This window comes from Mustela putorius, unplaced genomic scaffold (genome assembly GCF_011764305.1).
Source record: "Mustela putorius furo isolate JIRA1106 unplaced genomic scaffold, ASM1176430v1.1 tig00000129_pilon_pilon_pilon, whole genome shotgun sequence".
Classification (NCBI taxonomy): Eukaryota; Metazoa; Chordata; class Mammalia; order Carnivora; family Mustelidae; genus Mustela; species Mustela putorius.
Window position 1 is genome coordinate 21,273,354 of NW_025421290.1, and position 22,419 is coordinate 21,295,772.

General features: G+C 43.5%; 1 protein-coding gene across 3 annotated transcripts in view; it reads left to right on the forward strand.

Annotated features, from left to right (window-relative positions):
* RAD51B (RAD51 paralog B) overlaps window positions 1–22,419 on the forward strand; it is a 682,991-nt gene that overhangs the window by 552,815 nt on the left and 107,757 nt on the right. For 2 of the 3 annotated variants that reach the window (XM_045070887.1, XM_004738999.3), the window contains one exon: window positions 9,589–9,667. In XM_045070887.1, coding sequence (XP_044926822.1) covers window positions 9,589–9,667 — 79 coding nt within the window. Of the gene's footprint in view, window positions 1–9,588; window positions 9,668–19,305; window positions 19,757–22,419 lie in introns of those variants that run through there. The other variant, XM_004739000.3, reaches the window with a different exon arrangement.

A 22,419-nucleotide genomic window follows, 5' to 3' on the forward strand; every position in this document is an offset into this window, starting at 1 on the left:
ATGGATAGATAAGTGCTAAAAACAAGTATAATAAAATTTTAATGGTAGAATCTACTTGATAGGTTTATGGATAGCCACTCTAAAATTCTTTCAACTTTTCTGTATGTTTGAAAATTTTCTTAATAAAATGCTGGGAAAAAGTAATAAACTCAAAATGCCACTCTGACCCTGAAGAAATATTATCATAATTTACTAAGTTAATATCCTATTGGTCTGAGGAAATTAATGTTTTCTTTAGGGAGCTAGCTCTTTTAGTTTATATACGTTGGGGACCTGATGTATTATAGATAAACATTTTTAAATAATCGCCAGAGAGATGTTATGAAAGAGTATGGTAATACTCTATAGGGGAATAAGATCTTATAGCCTCAGGGCCAAAATTTCTAGGAGAATCTTCTGAGTCTAGAATTGTATTTCATTAGCAATTCAGATCAACTTAATTTCTGTCCCTAATTTCTGTGGGGAAAGTAGTGAAACAGGCCACATGTAGATCAATTACAAAGTTCATGCCTGCTCAAATATGGTTCATTTTTCCATCCTGTCATTTTCCAGTACTATATTACTTCTACAGATCTTACGTCCCTATTTTGAGAAGGCATTTTAGATGCCATGAAACTTATTCTCTACTCTCCCCTCATAATCTTGCAAAGCTGTTGGTACTAACACTTAAGCATTCCATGGAGAGTGATTTTCCAAGTGATGAAGCAGATTCTAATCAGTATACGATCCAGATGCAGACTGGGAGCTGGACCTCTGCCACCTTTCCCTTCAGCTCTCTTAACACAATGACTAGGGAATTCCTTTGAGGATCTCTGGGTATACTTCAAGCCCCCCTGGCCCTGTGGCCTTCTTCCAAGCACAGAGATCTTCCTGTCTGGAGCATTTCCGGCCCTTCTGTCCCTAGGCTTGGAGAGTTCAGCTCAACCTGGGGAAGAGACAGAAGACTTGAGGTTATCAAAAGCCTGCTGAATTATCTGAGGCAAGACTGACTGGCTTGTTTGCCTCCCTGGCTGTCTTCCTGGGCTTCAAAGCAGCTGAGAAAACAACCTTTTTCTAAGTCTTGGACAAGAAGGAAAATCCCTGGCATGAAGGATTTCTGTCGCAGACACTTGGCACAGCTAGAGGAAAGGTTTGTTTAGCTTAGCAATGGGTTTTATTAGCCCAGGCATCCAGTTGAAGTGAGATAATAGGGTCCCTGTTGAAGGACATTTCAGAGTCAGTAGGTTTCCTCCCTTGCTTCTCAGAAGGAGCCTTGCATGCAGACAAAAGTATCAGATGCATTCAACAAGGACATCACTGCTGAATTCATCAACAACCACATCATCTTGCTGATCACAGAGGAGACTGAGGCACGGTTAAATAAGTACCAAAATAGGAAATTGCGGATGGATGTAAAGTCATATTTCTCACCTATCTCAATTGCTTTTCAGCCCAGTTGTCTTGGCTCAACATATTACATTGTCTTTGCGCTCTAAATTTTATAGCAGAGAGCAGGGTTAGAAAGAAAACCAGACCTACCACCTGCTCCTACAGGAAGAATTTCTTCTGCTTATTCTTTTCCTCTGCCAGCTGGTTTTACTCTACCCTTCACCCCCAACCAGTATGAGATTTGGGGTAGTGTGTGGGAAGGGGAAGGAAATAGAAGAGAGGAAGGATTCATTAGCAGTGTTCAAGGAAGCCTGCCTGGCACAAGAATTAGAGAAGAGAAAGTGGAAGAATTGGTGCCAGATTATCCTCAGCACATGTCTGCTTATTCATGTCTACTTCCCTAGGCCATAAAGGCGAAACTCACTTTTTCCTAAAGTTGGGGCTGTATTGCAGGAACTCAGGTAAACTGCCAGCACCAGAACTCTATAAAAGCCAGCCTCCAGGATGGTCTATACCCAAGGTTTCTGACATCTTTGTGCCATCTGCTCCACGCTAGCCTTCCTGACCACCCATGAAGGAGAAGGCCAGAACTGGGTTGCTCCAGATGCTGGGATGATCACACCTACACTTCAGAGAGACATAGGCACTATCCCTAGAAGGTGTCACCATACTGGGGGAGGCTTGAGGTTCCTATGGCCAGCACTTTCTGTTTTATGGCTCCTTTTCCACTTTCTGAGCCTCTTAGAAGTGGGATCAGGCCAGGAAAAACATGTGATGCTATAGCAAGCTGAAACCAAAGACTTGACTTTGGACCTGCCCAAGCTGAGAATCTTGGCAGCGATAGACTGGGCAAGCTGCTCTTTCTGTGGCATCTTCTAAGTCTCCCAACTCTGAAGAGAGGTGCCTGCTATGTTCTCAAAGTGTGTGTGTGTCAGAGCTTCTGAGGGTCACCAGTTTGTGCATTTATTCACTCCTCCATTGTTGGGTTTTATAACTGAGCTTCTATTATGTATTTGGCACCATACTAGGGATTGGTGGGACTAGGAGAAGCAGCCATGATGTTGATGTTCTCTACCTTCAAATACATAGCATTGAGTCCAGGTGACATTAACTGTGAAACTGTGGAGAAGGCAGTAAGCACTATTAGAGAGGTGTAGATGAAGTGTGATGGGATTAGAGACAGATTACCTCAGGCTGGAGAAATTGGCATAAGCTTTCTGGGAGAGGTGGCATTTGTATGGGGTTCAAGGAATAGGTAGGATCTGGATATTCAGAAATGAAGGGCAGAAACAAGACTGCCAGTGTGGAAGCTTGCGAACATCCAAGGCAACTTGCATGGATGCCCTATCCAGTTCCCTTCTTTGTCTTCAATTGTAAAATATCCATGCTGCAGGGGAACAGTGCCCGTATTTGCTGTTATATATTCTACCTCATCTGATGTATTATCCCAGAGAAGTAGATTGATCTATGCATGACAGATTATCATGGTAGTTAACTACCATGGTAGTTAAAAGTATGCACTATAGGGATACCTGGGTGGCTCAGTTGGTTGGACGACTGCCTTCGGCTCAGGTCATGATCCTGGATTCCCGGGATCGAGTCCCACATCGGGCTCCCAGCTCCATGGGGAGTCTGCTTCTCTCTCTGACCTTCTCCTCGCTCATGCTCTCTCTCACTGTCTCTCTCTCAAATAAATAAATAAAAATATTTTTTTTAAAAAAGTATGCACTATAGAACCAGCTGGCTTGGGCTGGAATCTTGACTTCAGCACTTATAAGCCAACAACCTCAAAGGGTTGTTGCTTTCTTATCAACATCACCATCACCTCATCACCAACATCATTCTGCGGGAACCCTGGAAGGCTCCCTCACCCACCCCAATCCTGTAGGATTTTCTACCATTTTAGATCCATTGAGTAATGGATCTTTCAGCTCCTTCAAGAGTCTTATATTAAGATGCAAACACCAGAAAGGGTAACGCTGGAAGGTTTAAATCAGCTGTCACCTTAGAGCTAAAGAGAATCAGTTGACAATTTATTTGTTCAGAGCCAAATAGGCACCTGACAAGACATAAAAGAAGGAGAATAGAATCTATAAGGGAAAGCTACTGAGCTCCAAGGGCTGACTTCCCCTTCCACGTTTTATTTGGAATATCTAGGTCTTTGTGTTTTCACTTGTAAATTGTAAATTTCACACATATAGCACACAGATAAAGAACTGTGAGGAAGATACCCATCAATCATTTGTCCATTTTGTACATAGCACTGGATCGGGCCCTATAAAAGGGATAGCTGTGGGATCAAAGAACATGCTCCTGATCTTTGCAATTCCATCGAGAATTCAGAACATATACCTAAGAAATAAACTGAGGTCAAAATAGATAGCAGTCCTTTAAAAAATGAAAATGCACACATTGCAAATTGAATCTGCTTGGCCCAACAATAAATGTTTACTGATGAATAGATTGAATGAATGAATGAATGAGTGCTCAGGAATGAGGAACTCATAGAAGAATATCAACAGGGAGAAAAAGCCCACAGGCCTAAAGGCTTCTCTATATTGTCTATGTTCTGCCATCAGAATGTCAGCTCCATGAAAGCAAGGACCTTGTCTGTCCCAACCCCTGCTATATCTCCTGCCTCTAGAACAGTGCCTAGCACAAAGGAAAGTGCCCAGTAAATGTTTGTGGGTTGAATAAGTACATGTATAGATGGGTGGATGGTGTGAGTAATGTAAATTACATCCAGAGAGTAGTGGGACTTGGGACTTTGGAGGAACTTTAAATGTTCCTGTGAAGAATTTTAAAGTACTGATGAACACTTTCCTTGCAAGAATAGGTGAAGAGAGGAGAAAATATATTCATTAGAGTGTAAAGCCGTACTAGTCTGATATGAAGGAAACATTCAAGAAAAAACAATCTGGCTATTTGCAGGGGGGATAATAGCTCACAGTATCACACACCTGCCTTGTTGTGGCCCTGGGCTTTCTGATCCCCAAGGTCTGTACTCATTCTTGCCCAACTACATATTTCTGTGAATCCTCAGAGGATTCTAAAACCAACTTCACACATTGCATACAGGGTTGAGTATGATAAAAATTTTTCACTAGGGCCCTAGAGTTTTATGAAGCAGCCAGACCCTCCCCATAAGTCATTATTGAAGAAGGTGGGATGATACTTGACAACAGCACAAGTCAGACAATGATTAGAACATCCCAGATTTATGGGCTGACTGAACATCTGAAATAGAACAGGCCAAATTATCTACCATGGAGGATAGTTTGCTTTAGAAAAGGATAATTTGTAGTTTGAAAAAGCAGAGAGGCACAAGGGCATGGAATATTCATTCAAGTCTTCAAAAGGGAAGACTCACTTTTGGCAAGCATCACTTTTTCTCTGAAATCTGTTAGGCTAGAAAGCGATTTACACTTCCCCTCTCTACTATGTAACACTACAGAATCTTCAGATCAGAAAACTCATATGAAAAAAAGAAAGAAAGCCCATAAATAAAAGCAATATACACCTTCACTCCAGACCTCTTAACATCATATTTGCATTGAAGTATTTGTGGTCATGGCTTGCTTTGCGTGTTTAACCACTTGATAGTTCTTCTCCAGTTGTTCTCTTATTTGTTGGTTTCCCCTTTGGAATTTAGGCTCTAGTCCAAACATATTGCCTCCAGTATGGTTTGCTGAATGAGAAGAAAAGGACCACTACTTCTCTTGTTCCGGATGATACAACCTGAGACCGCACTAGATTTTTGTGAACCACATCCCACAACCAACTCACACTGAACTATAGTTAACTAGCATTCCTAATCCATTTTCTGAACGCTGAATCTCATGTCCCCCATTCTGCAACCAGTAGTGGTAGTGGGCCTTCTGTCCTCAAGGACAAGGCCTTACATATGTTTTGATAAAATTTCATTCTTAAATATTTGTTCCAACCTTTTAACTAAAGTGACATTTGTTCAAAACAAATCCAATATAACAACTTTTTTTTTTTTTTTACTTATTTTATTTACTTGAGAGAGAGAGAGAGAGAGAGAGAGCATACAAGCATGAGTGGGGGCAGTGGGTGAGGTGAGACAGAGGGAGAGGGAGAGCAGTCAATACACAGGCCTCTATCCCAGACACTAGAATCAGGACCTGAGCCAAAGGCAGATGCTTAACCCACTGGGCCACCCAGGCACCCCTAAACTTTCTGTCTTCTGTTACCGTATTCAGCATCCCATCAATGGGTTTAATTACATGATCTACAAGTCCAAATGCCATCTTTTTAAGTAAAGTCTTCTCTTAGTACTCTATTTAAAATTGACCCTTTTCTCTGACCTAATATACTTTCTATATTCTTTCTCTGCTTTTTTTTTTCCACGCCACAGCATGTATAATGATCTAATATGCCACATACTCTATCTATTCATTTTGTTTATTACCTTTTCCTTCCTTTAGGCTATAAGCTGCATTACGGTGGCTATTTTTGTCAGTTCTGTTCCCTGGTGGATCCCATGTTTGTTGTATGGATGTGGTTGAATACATTAGTGTCCTTATTCGGGTCAGTAAGAATGTTGAACATTGACAAGACCAAGGCTAGAATCCAGTACATTCTACGAGAGGTTGCTCTCGATCTTATTGTCACTTACAAATCCTCTTAATGATATTAGCATCCAGCCCAACCGTCTTCACTTTATCCAGAAGGATATTAAGAATTTGTTACATTTTTTTGCTGAAAATTAGGTACTACATGTTGGTGGTAGCTCTCTCCTCCATTAATCTGGAAGTTCTTTCCAAAGCAAGGAAGTGGGATTCATCTGACGTAACTGATCACTTCTTCTTTCTAACTGCATATAAATCATTTTTTTTTTTTTTTTTTTAGATTTTTATTTATTTATTTGTCAGAGAGAGAGAGAGAGTGAGCACAGGCAGATAGAGTGGCAGGCAGAGGCAGAGGGAGAGGCAGGCTCCCTGCCGAGCAAGGAGCCTGATGTGAGACTCGATCCCAGGACACCGGGATCATGACCCGAGCCGAAGGCAGCTGCTTAACCAACTGAGCCAACCAGGTGTCCCATAAATCATCCTTTTGATTATCCATTTTAAACCTTGCCCAGGATAAACAGGACATTAATCAATGACCTGCCCAAATCCTGTGATTCCCTGGAAGGGAGCTCCTTCCCTGTGTGAGGTCCCTCCAGGTGAGCATGTGCTCGCTGAGAGCAAAAGCATTCAAATGATGGAGGTAGCACCACCGAGCTGGAGGCTTAGGCTTAGATCCCGTTTGTTGTGTTGAACTGGAATATCACATCCTCTGTTTTCCTGAGTCCTGGATTTTACAGTCTATCCAATAAAAATGGTAATATAATTTTCAAAAATATAGTATGCTACTTTATTGATTATGATATATTTATAGCCTTTTGGTTTCATGTCCAGTTGCTTCATGCAGACAGTAAAGATCTGAGGTTTTGGATATGTTTAGCTTATTTCTATTGCTCTTTGATCTAAAGGATTTATATTTCTTTTCTCCATTTCCTTTTTTCCCATTTTTTGTGACACAGCTGTGGTTGAGGCCCTTGTCATCTCATCCCTGAGTTATCACAGTAGCTTTCTAATTGGCTCCAGGACTCCTGTCTCTGGCTTCTTCATCTTAGATTCTTCAGTCAGGCTAATTTCCTAGAACCCAGCTGCTCAAAATGTGTCTATGGAGCACAACATCAGCATCTTCCAGGAGCTTGCTAGAAATGCAGCTTCTCAGGCACCACTCAAAACCTACTGAATGAGATACTGCATGTCAACAGGACCTGTAGGTGATTCACACTCACATTGAAGTTCAAGAAGCACTAGCCTCTCTTTCTCCTACCAAGGGGGCATCTGTAAACTTCACATTGAACCATCCCTAAACTATCTCTGTCAGAAAGGTTCCGTCTAATTTTCAGGGGAGATGTTTTTGACATGAAGATGCAAATGCCCACCTATACCATCTACTCACTGGTTCTGAGGATGACGAGCAAGTTTATCTAGAGCACTTTGGAACAATAGTAAAAATTATTGAGATTTAACTTGAATTGAATCCTTCTGGTTAAAGTAGAGTATTTTTGTTTTTGTTGAGTGAAAATCAAGGGAAGCACTTGGGAAACATCTGCAATGAGTTGTTTGGAAATGTTTTTGTTAGTTTGACTCCATGACAGGAGTTTTATGTATTTGATTTAATCCTCACCATAATCCCATTTAGGTAGGTGTTTTCATCCCCATTGTACATGAGAGAAAATGGAGAATCCAAAAGATTAGGTTGTGCAGAGCCACAGTATTGGTTAGAATTCAGGCTATGTATACCATAGTAGCAAAAACATTGGGAATTCAGCGATTCAGACAAGTGGCTCTATCTTGAGATGGGCAGGTGACCACAGGTGGGAAGCACAGATGCTTCTCCCATGTGGTTCATCATCTCCCAGGATGTCCACCTCCATGGGGTAGAAGCTGGTCCCTCCCTGCCCTTGGGAAGAGGGAAAGTGGAGAGCACATAATTATTTAATGAAAGCATAAGTTTTCAAAATATTGGAAGTGCTACCTGTCACTTATACTCATGGTCTGTTAGTTAAAGCGTGATCACATGGCCACACCCAGTTGCAAAAGAGGCAAAGAAATATTGAAACCTGGGGAGTTAATTAACTAAAAAGAAGAAAGGAGAGTGGCTATGAGGGCCTTGCCATAGGTACCGAGCTGATTAGTGGAAGAGCCAAGATTCAAACTCTATGACTACAACCCATGATCTTTCCACCACATTATACCACCATTTCTCATAGTTGATAGTAAATGTTTGTTGAACTGAGATAAATTGAGATATTACATGTAAGCCTTTTGGTTATTTGAAAGTACTTCTTCCTTCTCTCTTGCCCCCCGATTACCTAAGTGGCTGTGTGCTAAACTTTCACTATCTTTGATGATGTTACTTTGTAAAGCAGGAAACTGACTTTCCTCCTCCTTCAAGAGAACTGTTATAATAAAATAAGCCGCCAGTTCTGTGGAACCATATGAAGGATTGTAATAGTTGTTAATGATAATCATTTTTTAATGACCAAATGACTATCCCCTTCTTTTCTTTTTTTTTTTTTTTAAGATTTTATTTATTTATGTGAGAGAGAGACAGTAAGAGAGAGCATGAGAGGAGAGAAGGTCAGAGGGAGAAGCAGACTCCCTGTGGAGCTGGGAGCCGCATGTGGGACTCGATCCCGGGATTCCGGGATCATGACCTGAGCCAAAGGCAGTTGCCCAACCAATTGAGCCACCCAGGTGCCCGACTATCCCTTTTAAAATAGGTATTTTGTTAGGAGAATGCCACTGCTCAAAATATTTTTTGATATTTTGTGTTGGCTGGTGTATCAGTCAACTATCCCTGCAATGATGGTTCATGACAACCACACCAAAGTCTCAGAGGCATACAGTAATAAGCATTTAACTAATGGTTACGTGGGTCTTCTGGAGGTCAGCTCTTTAGACTGGGGCTGGCTGGCCAGCATTGCTCCAGGTGTCTCTCAGCCTCCTTCTGAGAGAGCAGGTTAACATGGATAGGTTTTTCTCTGGCAGCGGAAGCATATGAGCAAGTGAAGATATGGGAGGTTTCTTGAAGCCCACACAAAGAACCTATTAGGAGAGCCAGTTACATGGCTAAAACCATGGTCCAGGACCATGGGAAACAGCTACACCTTAAGTAAGAGGAAATGTGGTCATGTGGCAAACAGTATAAATACAGACTTGGTGAAGAGCTGGGGCCAACAAAGCAAATTATCATAGCTTTGCTTTTATGGAGTTGTTTTGAATATTTATAATGAGGGTTAATCTTTGAGGGTAGCTTTGAATTTCTTTTTAGCAAAATACCTAAATTTATAAATAAGATTAGCAAATCATCTAGGTTTATCTTTGGGCAGAAAGGTAGCCGTTTAAGTATGTGACTTAAAAATAATGAGACATTTCCAGAAGAACCGGCTCAAGAATACGACGTTCAGTGGCAGAATAGTTGGGATCAATGTATAGCTTTCCAAAATGATGAACTAATTGAAGGAATAACACTCATTTGGTTCAATAATTCAAAAAATTATTTATTTTTTCAAATAAACTTTATGGCTTGTAGTCACATGTTCCCACCTAGTCTGAAGATGGGAAGGGGAGGGAATAGAGGTTTATCTCTGATATCCCCTTTGACTAACCCTGGGAAAATATGCTTTATGTGCAGATTCTCATCGCCAAGTCCCCTCTGGCTCCCTTCATCTCATTTGCCTACACCATCGAGAAGGAAGGCCTGGTTCTTCAAGGTAAGATCCTTGAATTAAGCCATTTCTTTAAGCTGATTATGCTCAGGACTGCCTATCGCTGGTGATAATTGCTATGCTCCTGATAGAAACTACTTCAGGACAGAATCAAAGGCCAAGATGAATTTGCCAATGATATTTATCCTAACGAGATAAAAGAGATTGGCAATTGTAGCAAGAACTTAACAGTGGGTGGAGGTAGGCCTGGGGGAGAACTGCAGAATTTCCTGACAGAGTGCGACAAAGAATGAGAGGGTTAAAGCACCCATCTAGGAGCTGCCAACCCCGAGACCTCTTCGCAGATCCTATGGAGTAAGGAAGCGGGCGGTAGTCCTCTAACACCAGTGTGGAGGACCTGCAAAACCATCGGGTCTGGCTGCCTGTGGGGCTCTTAGTCATGGCTCCACGAGCACTTCTTCCTCAGCCTCTTTCTCGTTACTCCATTTCTGGTCTCTTTAGCTAGTCCCAACTAGGGGCCAGGCCCTGCTGACCTGCTCTGGTGGCTTGGGCCTGGGACTCAGAAGAAGTAGAGTTCTGACTCATGGCAGAGTGCCCCCCCCCCCAGCCACAACCTGGAACTCTCCGATCTATGGGGTGGTTCTCGATGCTGGATCTTCTGGCAATTGCAGAAAATAATGACATGACACCACCAAACTGAGCGCACAGGGCCAGATGTCCAAAGCTGCTTTCTAGGTTGAAAACAGTCCACACCAAAGGGCTCGGATGCACATCTGTCCCCCACTGTCAGGCAAGAGGCCCTCCCCACAGAATGCACCGTGAACATCTGGCCCGAACCCCAGGGGAGGATGCTGGCATTGCTGTCGATGGGAGGAAAAGCTGCCCTTTAGGATTTTGTAAGTTGAGTACTTTCCCCAGGTTTTTGAAACAGGGCGAGTCCTTACAGTATTCCCAGGGAGACACATTGCACTGCAAAGATGTAGCAGGAATTTTGTGGGGCAGGCTAGAGGGTTCATGCTTTGGGCTGAGGAGCAGGCTGCAGCCTTCCCTTTCCTTCCCCTTCTAAAACCTCTGCTTCTTAATGAACCCGGAAAGCAGCTTGTTTGTTTGGTGCAGCTGAGCCCCACAGCAGGGACTCAGGTCCAGGGAAACTTGGGGTAAGAACTACTGACCTTTGGCTCTTAGCCTTTGACTTATGCTATCCAAGTTCCTTGGTAAATATTTTTTTTACAATTGCAAATATTGTTTTCTGACAAAGAAGCAGAGATTTTAAGACCAGATTAAGCAAAGCAAACAGCAGGCCCCTTTGTTACATACTCTCTAAGGGTGTATAACTAATAAGCCATCAGAAAGCTGAACTTTATTTACCCAGGACACACTGTGGCTTTTGGCTCTTCATTTTCAGAGGCTTTTCTAAAAGATTAGCAATCGACTAAGTAGCAAATTTAGATGGAGATCTCCAGAAATTCTACGGAAGATTACAAGGCAATTTCAGGAGGCAAAGAAGCAGTTCTGCCCAGATGGCTTGTACTGAGAGCCTTGATACACTGCCTCTATCTTGATCACTGGGCCTTTGGGTAAATAACATTTCTAAGCCTGACCTAATCTGGATAACTTTTCGGATAGTATTTGTGAGCACAAATTTCACAGAGTTGCCTCTCTGACACTCATTGGTAAGATCGTGATTTGGACAGGAAATAGGAATTACGGTGAGAAAGTGGAGGCTAGAAATAAAATGAATTGGTAGAGGTTAAATACCTGCAAAGACTATCAGAAAAAGCCAGAAAACAAAGAAGGTGGATTACTAAAGGAGGCTGCCCTATAGCTGTGTGTTCAGGAACAAGAAATTCAGGAAATGTCTGATGATGCAGGAACCCCAAGCAGGATATAAAAAAATGTCTGGGAGGCCACAGTGCCTCACCTGGAAGCTTTTTCTCAACCGCACTGCTCCAGCTACCCTTCCCACTCTAAGGTTTTCTGAGGCAGCGGAACCTTTCAGCCCCTAGCAGGAATGCCACAAATACGGACCTCTGGGCTCTCCCTCCCCAATAGCCTTGTGCTCCCAAGATTCTGGGAAAACAAAAAGGACCTCTGAACCTGAGAGAAATGGAGATCCCTCCTTTAGTGGAGAGACCCTGTGGATTTCTGTTCCAAGCTCTGGTGTGATCTTGAGAAAAATCTCTGTCCCCCTAGTTTTGTCAGCATGAAAACAACAAGGTCAACCTTGATTCAGCACTTTGCAAACTGTGTTGCAACCCATTGGTGGGTCATGAAATGAAATTCATGAGTCACAACCAGAATTTTAAAAAATGAAATAGAAGACAATAGAAAATAACAGATGACGTCACACGTATTGCACTATTCCATGAAATGTCCCTTGTGTGACTGTGTGTGTGCATTATGAGTTTGTGTATATGCAGTGCAAAGTGTTCTTACTTGGACTGTAGGTGACCTCTAAAGGCGTTAACCCTTCAGCTTATCTGATTCTCCTAGGAGATGGCATACTTCTCATGGCTTAGCTCAGTAGAGTTGTACCTAGAGATCTCCACACACCAGAACATAAAAGCTTATTCCACCCCCCACTCCTACCAGATGACTAAGCTTAAAAAAAAAAAACAAAGCAAAACAAAACAAACAAACAAACAAACAAAAAAAAACTCACCTGCACGAATTCCCCAGGTGTAATGCAAACAAACCTTTGATTCCTGGGTGGTAACCTTGGAAAGATAACAAGCAGCCAAGGCCAAGAGGCTTTCCTTGTGTAAGGGGTTGCTCTGGCACCATAGCCCCAAGTTGGTATGGAGATTGGTTGGTACCTAGTGCTGGGGAATTGGGGGAGGGGGGCAGGCAATGCAATCCCTGTCTGAGGGGCAGAGAGACTGAGAGGAGAAGGGCTGGAAAGGTGAGGGCAGCTCCTTTGATACCAATAAAAAAAGAGACTGCCAGCCCAGCCCCTTGGGGCTGGACAGTCAGTCTTTGTAATGGAGCCAGCCTGGAGTGGTGGGAAGAAACAATTCCTACAGGCTTCCCTTTTTTCAGGGGGTTAGTGAATGTGGGAATGACCCCAAGGTGCCTTTTATCCCCTGAGCAAGTCCAAGACTCCTGTGGGCCTGCTGACCAGGAGGTTATAATACCTGAAGTGCTCCCGTGTGTATAAGCATAGGGTGGGAATAAAAGGTGAGGCCAAAATTCGATTTCCCGGCTCCACAGGCCATTCCCCTTACCAGTTCTCAAGGATTAGGATGCTAAGAAGAGCCAGCAACTGGGGGCCTTAGACCCTTCCTGCCCCTTTGTTCCCTGGGATGGGAGGAACAATACATCGGCAGGCCAGAGAGAGGGAGGGGCCTGGTTAGAGATTTCTCAGGCTGGTTTTTGAAATACTTGAAGGAGCCGGGTCCATGCTATTGTTGTCGTAAAATAGAAAGCGGAACTATTCTCCCTTTGCTAAAAGAAAAAAAAAAAAAAAAGAAAGAAAAGAAAGAGAAAGAAAGAAAAGAAAAAGTAAAAGAAAACCCACCCTCCCGGCATTTTCAGCAGCCGCCAGCTCAGGCCATTTCCATGGTAATGATGTACTCTTTGCGTCTTTGTCTGTCCTGCACTTGTTGAGGTCCTGGCTGGTGGTTGGGCTCAACACCCTGGAAATATTTGGCCCCAAAGGAGTGGAAGCCACCAGCTTCCTGATGGTTCAGACTCTGAGAGGGGCCAGGTCCCGGCAGAGGGAGAGACAGCCCTTTTGTGCAACTGAGGTGGCAAATGTGAGGGTGTAGGGGTGCCTCCCATAAATCCTTTTCTCCTTTTGTCCCCAGAGTTCCCCCCATGAAAGACTCAGTACCCACGGGGTAGAAAAGCTGAGAGTTTGGCCGGCTCAGAGTGAGGCTAAGGGGTGCAGAAACCTAGGGGAGAGGGAAAAGCAGAGCTGGCTTTGGGAATCAGCCTTAATGGGGTGGGCCCGCAAAACCTCATGGCAGCAGAAAGGAAGAGAGCATTTATAGTGAACTCCAACTTGACCCACATTCTGCTCTGGTCGCGTTCTTTGTTTCCCCCAACAAGCCCCAAATGTTGTGCCCGGCAGAATACAGCTGGGACCTCTGGACCTCTGTGTCAGGCCAGAAATAAAGATTAAGATTGTGTAATTGAAAACAGCCAGGCCGTGTTGCTGATGCTGTCTGTGGGAGACCTCCGGAAAACCTGAGGCCAGGCTCTCCCAGAGCAGGCCTAGCCTTCATCCTGGCCTCATGGCAGTGGAGGCCGGTTGACTTGGTGGGGAAGCCGGGCTGGCCAGGGAGAGTCAGCAGATGCTCCTCCTCAATCACCTTCCTTTCTCCTACTCTCTGAATGGCTCTGGGTATCTAGGCAGCATTTGAAGAACAAAAGCCAGGTTGTTAAGGACAGAAGATAATGGCTTAGTTTCTTGGTAGGGTAGAGTGGTGGTTTTTTTTTTTTTTTTAAGATTTTATTTATTTATTTGACAGAGAGAAATCACAAGTAGATGGAGAGGCAGGCAGAGAGAGAGAGAGAGAGGGGGAAGCAGGCTCCCTGCCGAGCAGAGAGCCCGATGTGGGACTCGATCCCAGGACCCTGAGATCATGACCTGAGCCGAAAGCAGCAGCTTAACCCACTGAGCCACCCAGGCGCCCCAGAGTGGTGGTTTTTAATGTTGTTTTTTAAAAAATTAAAATTAGGTATGACAGGATGCATTTGGATTTTGGTGCTGTCCTCTGCTAGTTCAAGGCTAAATGAGCAGCATAAACCTTGGGACGGGGCTGGGGAAGCTCAGGGGAGCCCAGGGCACCCTGAGAAGTGTCCAGAGAAGGCCCTGCAAATGAAGCTAGTTTCCTGTTTTTTCAATCACCTAACATAGGGAATCGGAAGAAACCAGAAAACAAGGAAACAATGATTGTTCTTAAGAGCTGGAAAACTATGCACCTCATCTTTTTTGTAAAATCAAGAATGGTTGTTTGAGCACCTTTTGAAGCTCATTGGAAGAGGCATCAATCTCCTCTATTTGTTCTCTTGTCACAAAGTTGGGTTAAATTCTTCCACCCCATTTTCTGAGTCATTGAGCCAACTGGATGATTTATTGAAAAATTCTTTGCCCCCAAATGCCACCATCTAATTTCATCAGATTTCAGTTGGAATTAGTAACCCATCTAAATGTTTTCTGCCTGGTGGACTCAAAGTGACCCAGAAGGTTCTCGATCCATTTCCATCCAGGGATGGAGGTCTGCTTGATCAATACAACCCACACACCTGGCATAGCCTGACATTCCTGTGGGAGCCTGGGCAGAGAGCCCTGGGATTCAGTGGAGCACAGAAAGTGAGCTCCTCTCCCAGAGGTCACAGAGAAGAGGGCGGAGCAGGTCTGTCACGTTGTCCCTCCGCTGCCAGGTGCCCCTGCAGCCTCAGAAAGCTGGGGCAGGCCAAGGCATTGTCCTCTGTAGCTCTGCCTGCCTCTCAGGGAGGAGATTCCCAGGGAAGATGAGGAAGGATGCCCCTCTGCCAGTTCTTTCCCCTTTTTGGACATTTACTTCACATTCCCTCTCTCCATGACATCTCCTCACACCAGCCCTCTGCTTTGTTTACTTCTTTTACTCTGGCTATCAGTTTCAAAGAGAGATTTTGTTTTCAGTGTGGAAAAAAAAATTAAATACAGAACAGGACAGAAACTGATAAAACCCATGACTTGAACACCCAGAATTAGCAAATGTTCAAATTTTGTTACATTTGCTTCAGATTATTTTTTTTATTATAGGAATGAAATTTGACAAAACAAAAAACTCCCAGTCCATCCCTTCCCTGTCTTGCACTCTTCCACAAAAGTAAAAACTCTCCTGGATTTGATATACATCCTTCTCCTCATGCTGAAGAACTTTTCTACATGTATGTGAATCCACACAAAATATAATGATTTGCTTTGAGTGCATTCCAAGTTTGCATAAATGGTGTATTGTACACATCATTCCACAACTCGCTTTTGTCACTTCACGTTGTGTTTTTGCAATTTATCCACTCTGATACACACAGATGATGGTTCTTTCACTTTAATGAGGCAACCATGTTCATTGTATGAATGTACCACATTATCCATTCCCCCATTGATGGAAATTTCAATCATTTGTTAACTTAAGTGAATTCTGTTGCACATGCCACTTGGTGGGCTGGTGTGAGTATTTTTCTGGTATATAGAAAAAGTGGAACGACTGGTCAGAGGGATGCATGTTCTAATCTTTCCATATATTCCCAAGTTGCTTTCCAAGGATGTTTACCAATTTAAACTTCCTCTGGTTGTAGTGGACCATTTCTACACAGCTGTGTGTAATTCTGAGTTTGTTGTCATGTTTCCATGGTCAGTCTTCTTTGTATTCTTTATGGATGACTCTTATCTCTGCCATTGGGGTGTAATCCTTCCATAGTCTCTAGAGGGATCTTCTGCACAACCCATGTGCTTTATGCATATACTTAGATGATTGGTTGAGAAAAATTACCTTAATTCCTCCCAAAGTTAGCTATATACACTTCTAAGAATGAGAGATTTTAGTTTTTTCCATCACCCTTATTTTCAGGTCAGCAGTCTGAGTTCCAGAAAGGCAAAGTTGTGTTCACTGCCTCCAAATTATGTTTGTAGCCCTTTTTAGGTACTTAGAACTCCCAAGATTTTACTAAAGCAGAAATGGGTTTGGGCCTCTCATCTTCCATCACAGAAGCCCCTCTGGTAACTTACCTCTCAGATTTGATGAGCCTCTGTTAGGAATATCCTAGTCCTGTCCTGGATCCTAAGCTAAGATGGATCAGTCACACTAATGTAAGCAGTCCCTTAAGGAAGTTCTTGAGTTGGGTTGTAAGTTCAGCTGGACAGAATCACAATCTGAGTTAACAGTGGAATAAAGAGTAGAGGTTTATTGCTTTCTCACGTAGCATTGCAGAGGAATACAGTCCAGAGTTAGAAACAGCAGCTCATCCCACATGTTTGTCTAAGGATGCAGGCTCTTAGCTTGTTGCCCCATCACACCTAGGATGTTGCCCTTGTTATCATGGTCCACAATGGCTCAGCATCATGACCTCCATCCAGAATATGTAGCAGAATTTGTATGGAGTAGAGAATGATGGTGAGAGGAAAGGGCATCCTCCTTCTTTTAGGGATATTAATTGGAAGTTACACACATTATTTCTGCTTATATCATGTTGGCCAATCTATAGATGTTTGGGAAGAAAGACTGAGAAATGTAGTTGTTTATCTGGGTGTCCATATTCCCAGTTAAATTTTGGGAGTTCTTTTACCATGTGAGAGAAGGGGGGATGAACATTCAGGGATACATACTTTTCAGAGGAGCCCAGCTGCAGACAGTAGACCCCAGGGTGCAATAGTACAGACCCTAGGGTTGGGCTTATAGCATAATGTTGAAATGCACCATAAATATTGTGTTGTAAATATTGTATGTTAAAAATGCTATCAGGACCCTCTTTGGAGAATCCAGAGCAGAGAAGTAGAGTATCACAATCAGTAATGCCACCAGGGATCAACACCAAAAATCTTGGTCCCGCACCCATAACAGAATCTCTCACAAGCAGAAACTTTAGTATGTGTTTTGCTATTATATACTACACAAGGAAGATGCTTGAACAAGAGCTACTTGTACTTATAGCACAAAGCAGGGTATGAATTTGGGTCCAAAGTCGTAGACTAAACACATTTTCCCCAAAAAATGTTTTTTCCTGTCTCCACATTTTTTTTACACATGGAACAAAATGTCAGTTGGAATAAGGTTATAGAAAAAAACTTTATTCCAAGGCCTGGACTATAGTTAGACTGGGTCCACACTCTTTTAGCACCTGGAAGCCATTTGGCTATCTTTGCAGAGCTAACAATTTGCATTTGTGAAAATGCCCAGCAGGTAATAATACTAAAAGATGTTAAATCAATTCAGGTTGTTGATTTTCTTTGATAACTTCTTCCAAGAGGACTTGGTGTTCTTTCTGGAATATGACTTAAGCTCCATTTCAGTGAGTTCAGTTCAGTGGGTATTTGTTGAGGTATCTATTGTTTGTAAACCACAGTGCTCAAGGGCTGTAAGCCTTGGGGGGAAAATGGTCCTTCTCTCTTAGTAACTCAAAATCTAGCTCAAAAACAAAATAAGTTTAATAAAAGGCAAACTGTAACACCTATTATTGAGATTCAAATAATGTTATATGGATAAAGGAAATAGAATCAATCCAAATGGATGACTGAGGAAGGTTCCTGAGAGTAGGGGGTGGGGGCAGGGGGATTGAATTGGACGTAAGCCCCTGAATACCGATGAAAATGGCATTCCATTGTCTCTTGATAGAGGCCAGTTTCTTTCCCTGCTTGAGGATAGATTTGGGAACCTTGGGGAAGGCTGATTAGTGCCATGTGACTAATGTTGAATCATGCTGACTAATGTGTTCTAATGGATTGATTCAATAATAAAGGGAATGTTGAGAGTCAAGAGTTCAGATCCTGAATTTCACCATGTGATGAAATGTAAATCCCTTAGCCTCAGTACTTCATATTTTGGTCAATTAAAATATGCTCTTGATGAGAATGTAACAAGTCACCTTGACTAGAAAGTGTTTTCCAAACCTCAGGGATAACAGAAATGCTTAACAACAACTCCCAGGATAGGCTTGTGCAACCGCGGGTTATTCATCGTGCACTGAGAATCGGAACATCCATCACGTGCTGCTCCCCAGCCATGCGAAACTTCTACTTCCTCGCACATGCCCCAAGAGCTGACAAACAGTACTCTGCCCTCACAAAAACTGACAAATAGAGGAGCTTTTGAAAAATCTTCCTATCTACCTACTGGTGTGGCTATGTTTTTCTCCCACAAATGTCACCACAGAACTGAGAGCTTGCAGTACACACACAGCTTTTTCTCTCTTTTGACATGTCCCCAGCTAGACTGCTTGAGAACCTGGCCTTCCGTGTCCAGATGTTTACTGAATTCTGAAGGCCTCCCAAAGGGCCCAAGTTCTTTTGTTGCCCTCCAAATCACTTCCCACAGAGACTGACCGATGTCCTGAAGGAGCCCTTCAATAGGGAGGATAAATGGAGGCAGATGAAGACATGACCCCCTGAGGCTCGCCCACGTCCATGCTAACAAAGGGTCTGAGGCACAACCTTGTAAGGAGCATTTTGGTCAGCAGCGTCCCTTCAAGAGGCCACGTCTCCCCCACAGGGCTGCTTTCAATGGCTACCATCACAGTGGAAGTACTGGGCATTTGTTAAGGGCCGAGGTTTGCTAGGTGCAGCACAAAACATCTAAATCATGCTCCCCTGTCTTTGTGAGGACTTCCTGGCTACAGATGGCAGCTGGCTTTCTCAGGGGAAACCTGGAGCTAGTGGAGGAAGCCAAAGAGGGGCTCCCACTTCTCTGGATGACCTCTTCCCACCCAGCCCGGAAAGGGCTTTTGTCTGCAGCTCTCAGCAGTCAAGCCATGACTGTGAGACTTACCCCACACCTATGCTGTGTTTCTGGGGGTCTCTGCTTTCTGAGGCTGCTGGCTCCCTAGGTAACAGGAAGATATGCATGTATGTAAGGGGACTACAGCTGGAAGGAAAGTTTTATTTAGACTATTAGTGAGAAGTTAGTGTATTTCTTGGTAACACTTCTTTTTTCCAAACGTATTTTCTCCCCCTCCCCTTTTTTTTTAAACTCCTTTAGGCCAACAGAGGCCACAGGGACACACTATGACCGTTGTCTAGAGCTGCTGGGCACACGATTTGTGAAATGAAACAGGATGGTGCTGCTTGGAAGAAGGAAACGGAAGCCAACATAATGGGGATTAATTAGTTGATTGATGTTGAGATGGTAACAGATTTGCCTCCATACCATTGAGCCAGCCATCTCAGACCTAGCAGGGAAGGTGAGGATGAAGAAGCCTTTGTTCAGGTCTGTAGATGCGTGGGGCTGAAGGCTTTGCCGCCATGGGATGTCAACAGCCATAATAATAATAATTTGCACTTACATAGCACCTTTCAACCAGGCACCTCAAAGCAGTTCAGCCACGTTAATTAATTAAAGCCCACAATCCCCCTGGGGAGAGGAGGAGGATGACTAACAGGATTTGTAATTACAGGAGGGAACATTTCCGAATAAAGTATTGTCCACCATATAAAGAGAGTGGGTGTAAAGGAATTGGGGTCTCCAAAGAGTTACTGATTCAGAAATTAAATCATGGAAAGATGGGGAGGCTGGGGGCGGGCATGGGTGTGGGGGTCTGCTCTTGTGTCAGAGGGAGGTCGATGGGCTCAGAATTCACTGACAGGTTCGGATCCAACTGAGAAGCGGGACATGTCTGGTATTAGTGGCATTTGGAAGGTCATTAGTGGCATGACTATTGTGGTGTAAATTCAAGTTTCACTAGTATATTGTGTACAGCCCCTGCAGGACAAAGAGTGAGATTCATGCAGTATTTAATAAAGGATGAAATGATTTCTTTAGATTTAAAGCCCAAAGCTGGGCCAGTCAATTAGCAAATAAACCAACTGGTGACCCATAGGGTAATTTAGTTGTTTCCAGCAGAACACCCAGCCCACGCCCTCCGACTGCCATGAAGTTTCCAACCAAAGCCTCAAGACTGGGTTCAGTGCAAGGCCTGGAGGCTTCAGCTCCTTCAAAGTCAGGCATCAGATCTTCCCGGCCTTTGGTATGGGGGACCTCTCTAACCCAAGTTGTTAGTGTCCCCCAAGCTGTCCTCTCTAGAATCGCTTTGGAGCTGCTCCCCCTCCAGAGGTTTTTAAATGCTTGGGAGGCTACTGTCAGGTCTTACCCTAGCTCGTGTTTCCCGTCAGTGCCCCGCAGAACGCTGTGCACAAAGTAGGTACGGATTAGTGAAGAGTGAGTGAATGACTCAGTGTTTTAACAACTCAGTATTTATTGAGCCCTCACCAGACGCTGCGGTGCAGCTCGCAAGAATGGGATATGTGTCCCGTCCTCAAGAACTATATTGTGAGAAATGGAAAAGACCATATACCACTAACTATAATGTAAAACAGAGTAAAATAAAATGATATGATAGATGTGCATCCAAGCCTCACGCTGCAAGGGAAAGACCGGGAACATTTTATCCAGCTGGAGCGAATCAGGGAAGGTATTCCTGGAGAGCAAACCATGTGCTGGGCATTGGAAGGCAGGGAGGGTTTTGGTAGACCTGAAAAAGGTCGGGGAGGCAGACTTTCCAGACTGTGGTCATTTGTCTCCCTTGAAGCGAGATGCATTTTGGGAACTTGTGGTCTTCAATAGAACATTTGTGAAAACCAAGCCGAGTTTTTGCGGCTGATTAAATGTACATTTCCTATGAGTTCTTACTACATGAATTGACTAATTTCAAACATCAAGGGACTATTTGAGAAGTTGCGAAAGATGTTTTATTCTCTGTAACTCTTAATTCAGTCTCTCTCCGCTTTCGCTGCCCACCGGGAAAGAAAAGCTCAACGGTTCACACATTAAAACAGGGCCCCCAGCAGTGTCTGAGAGAGGTACAAGGAAGTTGTCTCCCCACAACTGGCAAGGATTAGATGTCTTCCTCCTTGAGCCTATTTTTTTGACCCCAGGAAACCCTAAGATGGTACTCTACACCCAATGACTGACGAATCAGCCCCACACTCTCCCGCTCCAAGTTTCAACAGGGCTTTTCACCACACACCACGCTGCCAGGACAGGACCTACGTGCTGTTTTTGCATCTTGCCAGTATTTATTAAGTGTTGCTGCATGTCTGACATGCACTATATATGCATAAGCTTACCTGATCCTAACAGTCTCACAAAGTAGGACCTCACATCATTCCTCCTGCGCAGATGAGGAATGAGACAAAAGTTCACTCTCTTGCTAGAAAGTGACAGAAGGTGGATGCGAACCCACTCAGTCATGCTTCTTCCTCTCTCACCCCTCACCCACGTAGTACTTCTGTTCACATCTGTGGCAACTTCTTATCATCTTCAGTTCACTAAAGTACTCAGTGCTGTACTGTGCATGGAATAGGAACTCCGTGAGTATTTTCCGAAGAATCACCAACAGGAACACCAGTGGTTTGAACTTCCCCTGGGAGGAGAGGCTGCAGAAAGCCTGCTCAGCGTGCTGAGAATTTAGTAGAGACCCATTACTACCTCCTTCCCTTTCCACCATGATTAAAGATTAGGAGACGTGCTCAGGAAAGTTGCCCCAGGAAACGTTCACAAGAAAGAAGACACAGGTGGTTTTCATGAGCTGAGAAGCGGCCAATCTGGTACCTCCCATGAGAGGTAGTGGGGTATCTAGTGTTGACCTTGGATGCTACTCACGGATTTTTTTTTTTTTCTATCTGTGTGTGTACATATACATTTACATGTCAAAGTCCAACTTTGTTTCCCTAATTGTGCTGACATCTGAGCTACTCTGTCTATGTGCAGCAATCCTAGTGAGGATTCAGAAGTGGTCCCTGTCAGCCCTCAGAGTAAACATTTCTGGACTAACCCAGAAGTGCTGACTCATATGCATTGGGTCTTGTATGTTGTAAGCAAGGTTACTGCTCAGGGACAGGATTTAAAAGATGATCTGACAAAACTGGGAGAGCCAAGTGAGAACTCTGGAGATGGAGAATGAGGATTAGGTAAGGAAGAAATGGAGAATAAAGGGAAGAACAAGTACAAAATATCAGATTCTGACCTTAAAAGTGTGATTTTAGATCCCCTTGGGAGTGTCTTTTTTTTTTTTTTTTTTTTTTTTGAGCTTTGGTTTCAATATTGTCACCATCACTTTTGTCCTATGGCTATGAACGTATTTTCTTTATTCTACTA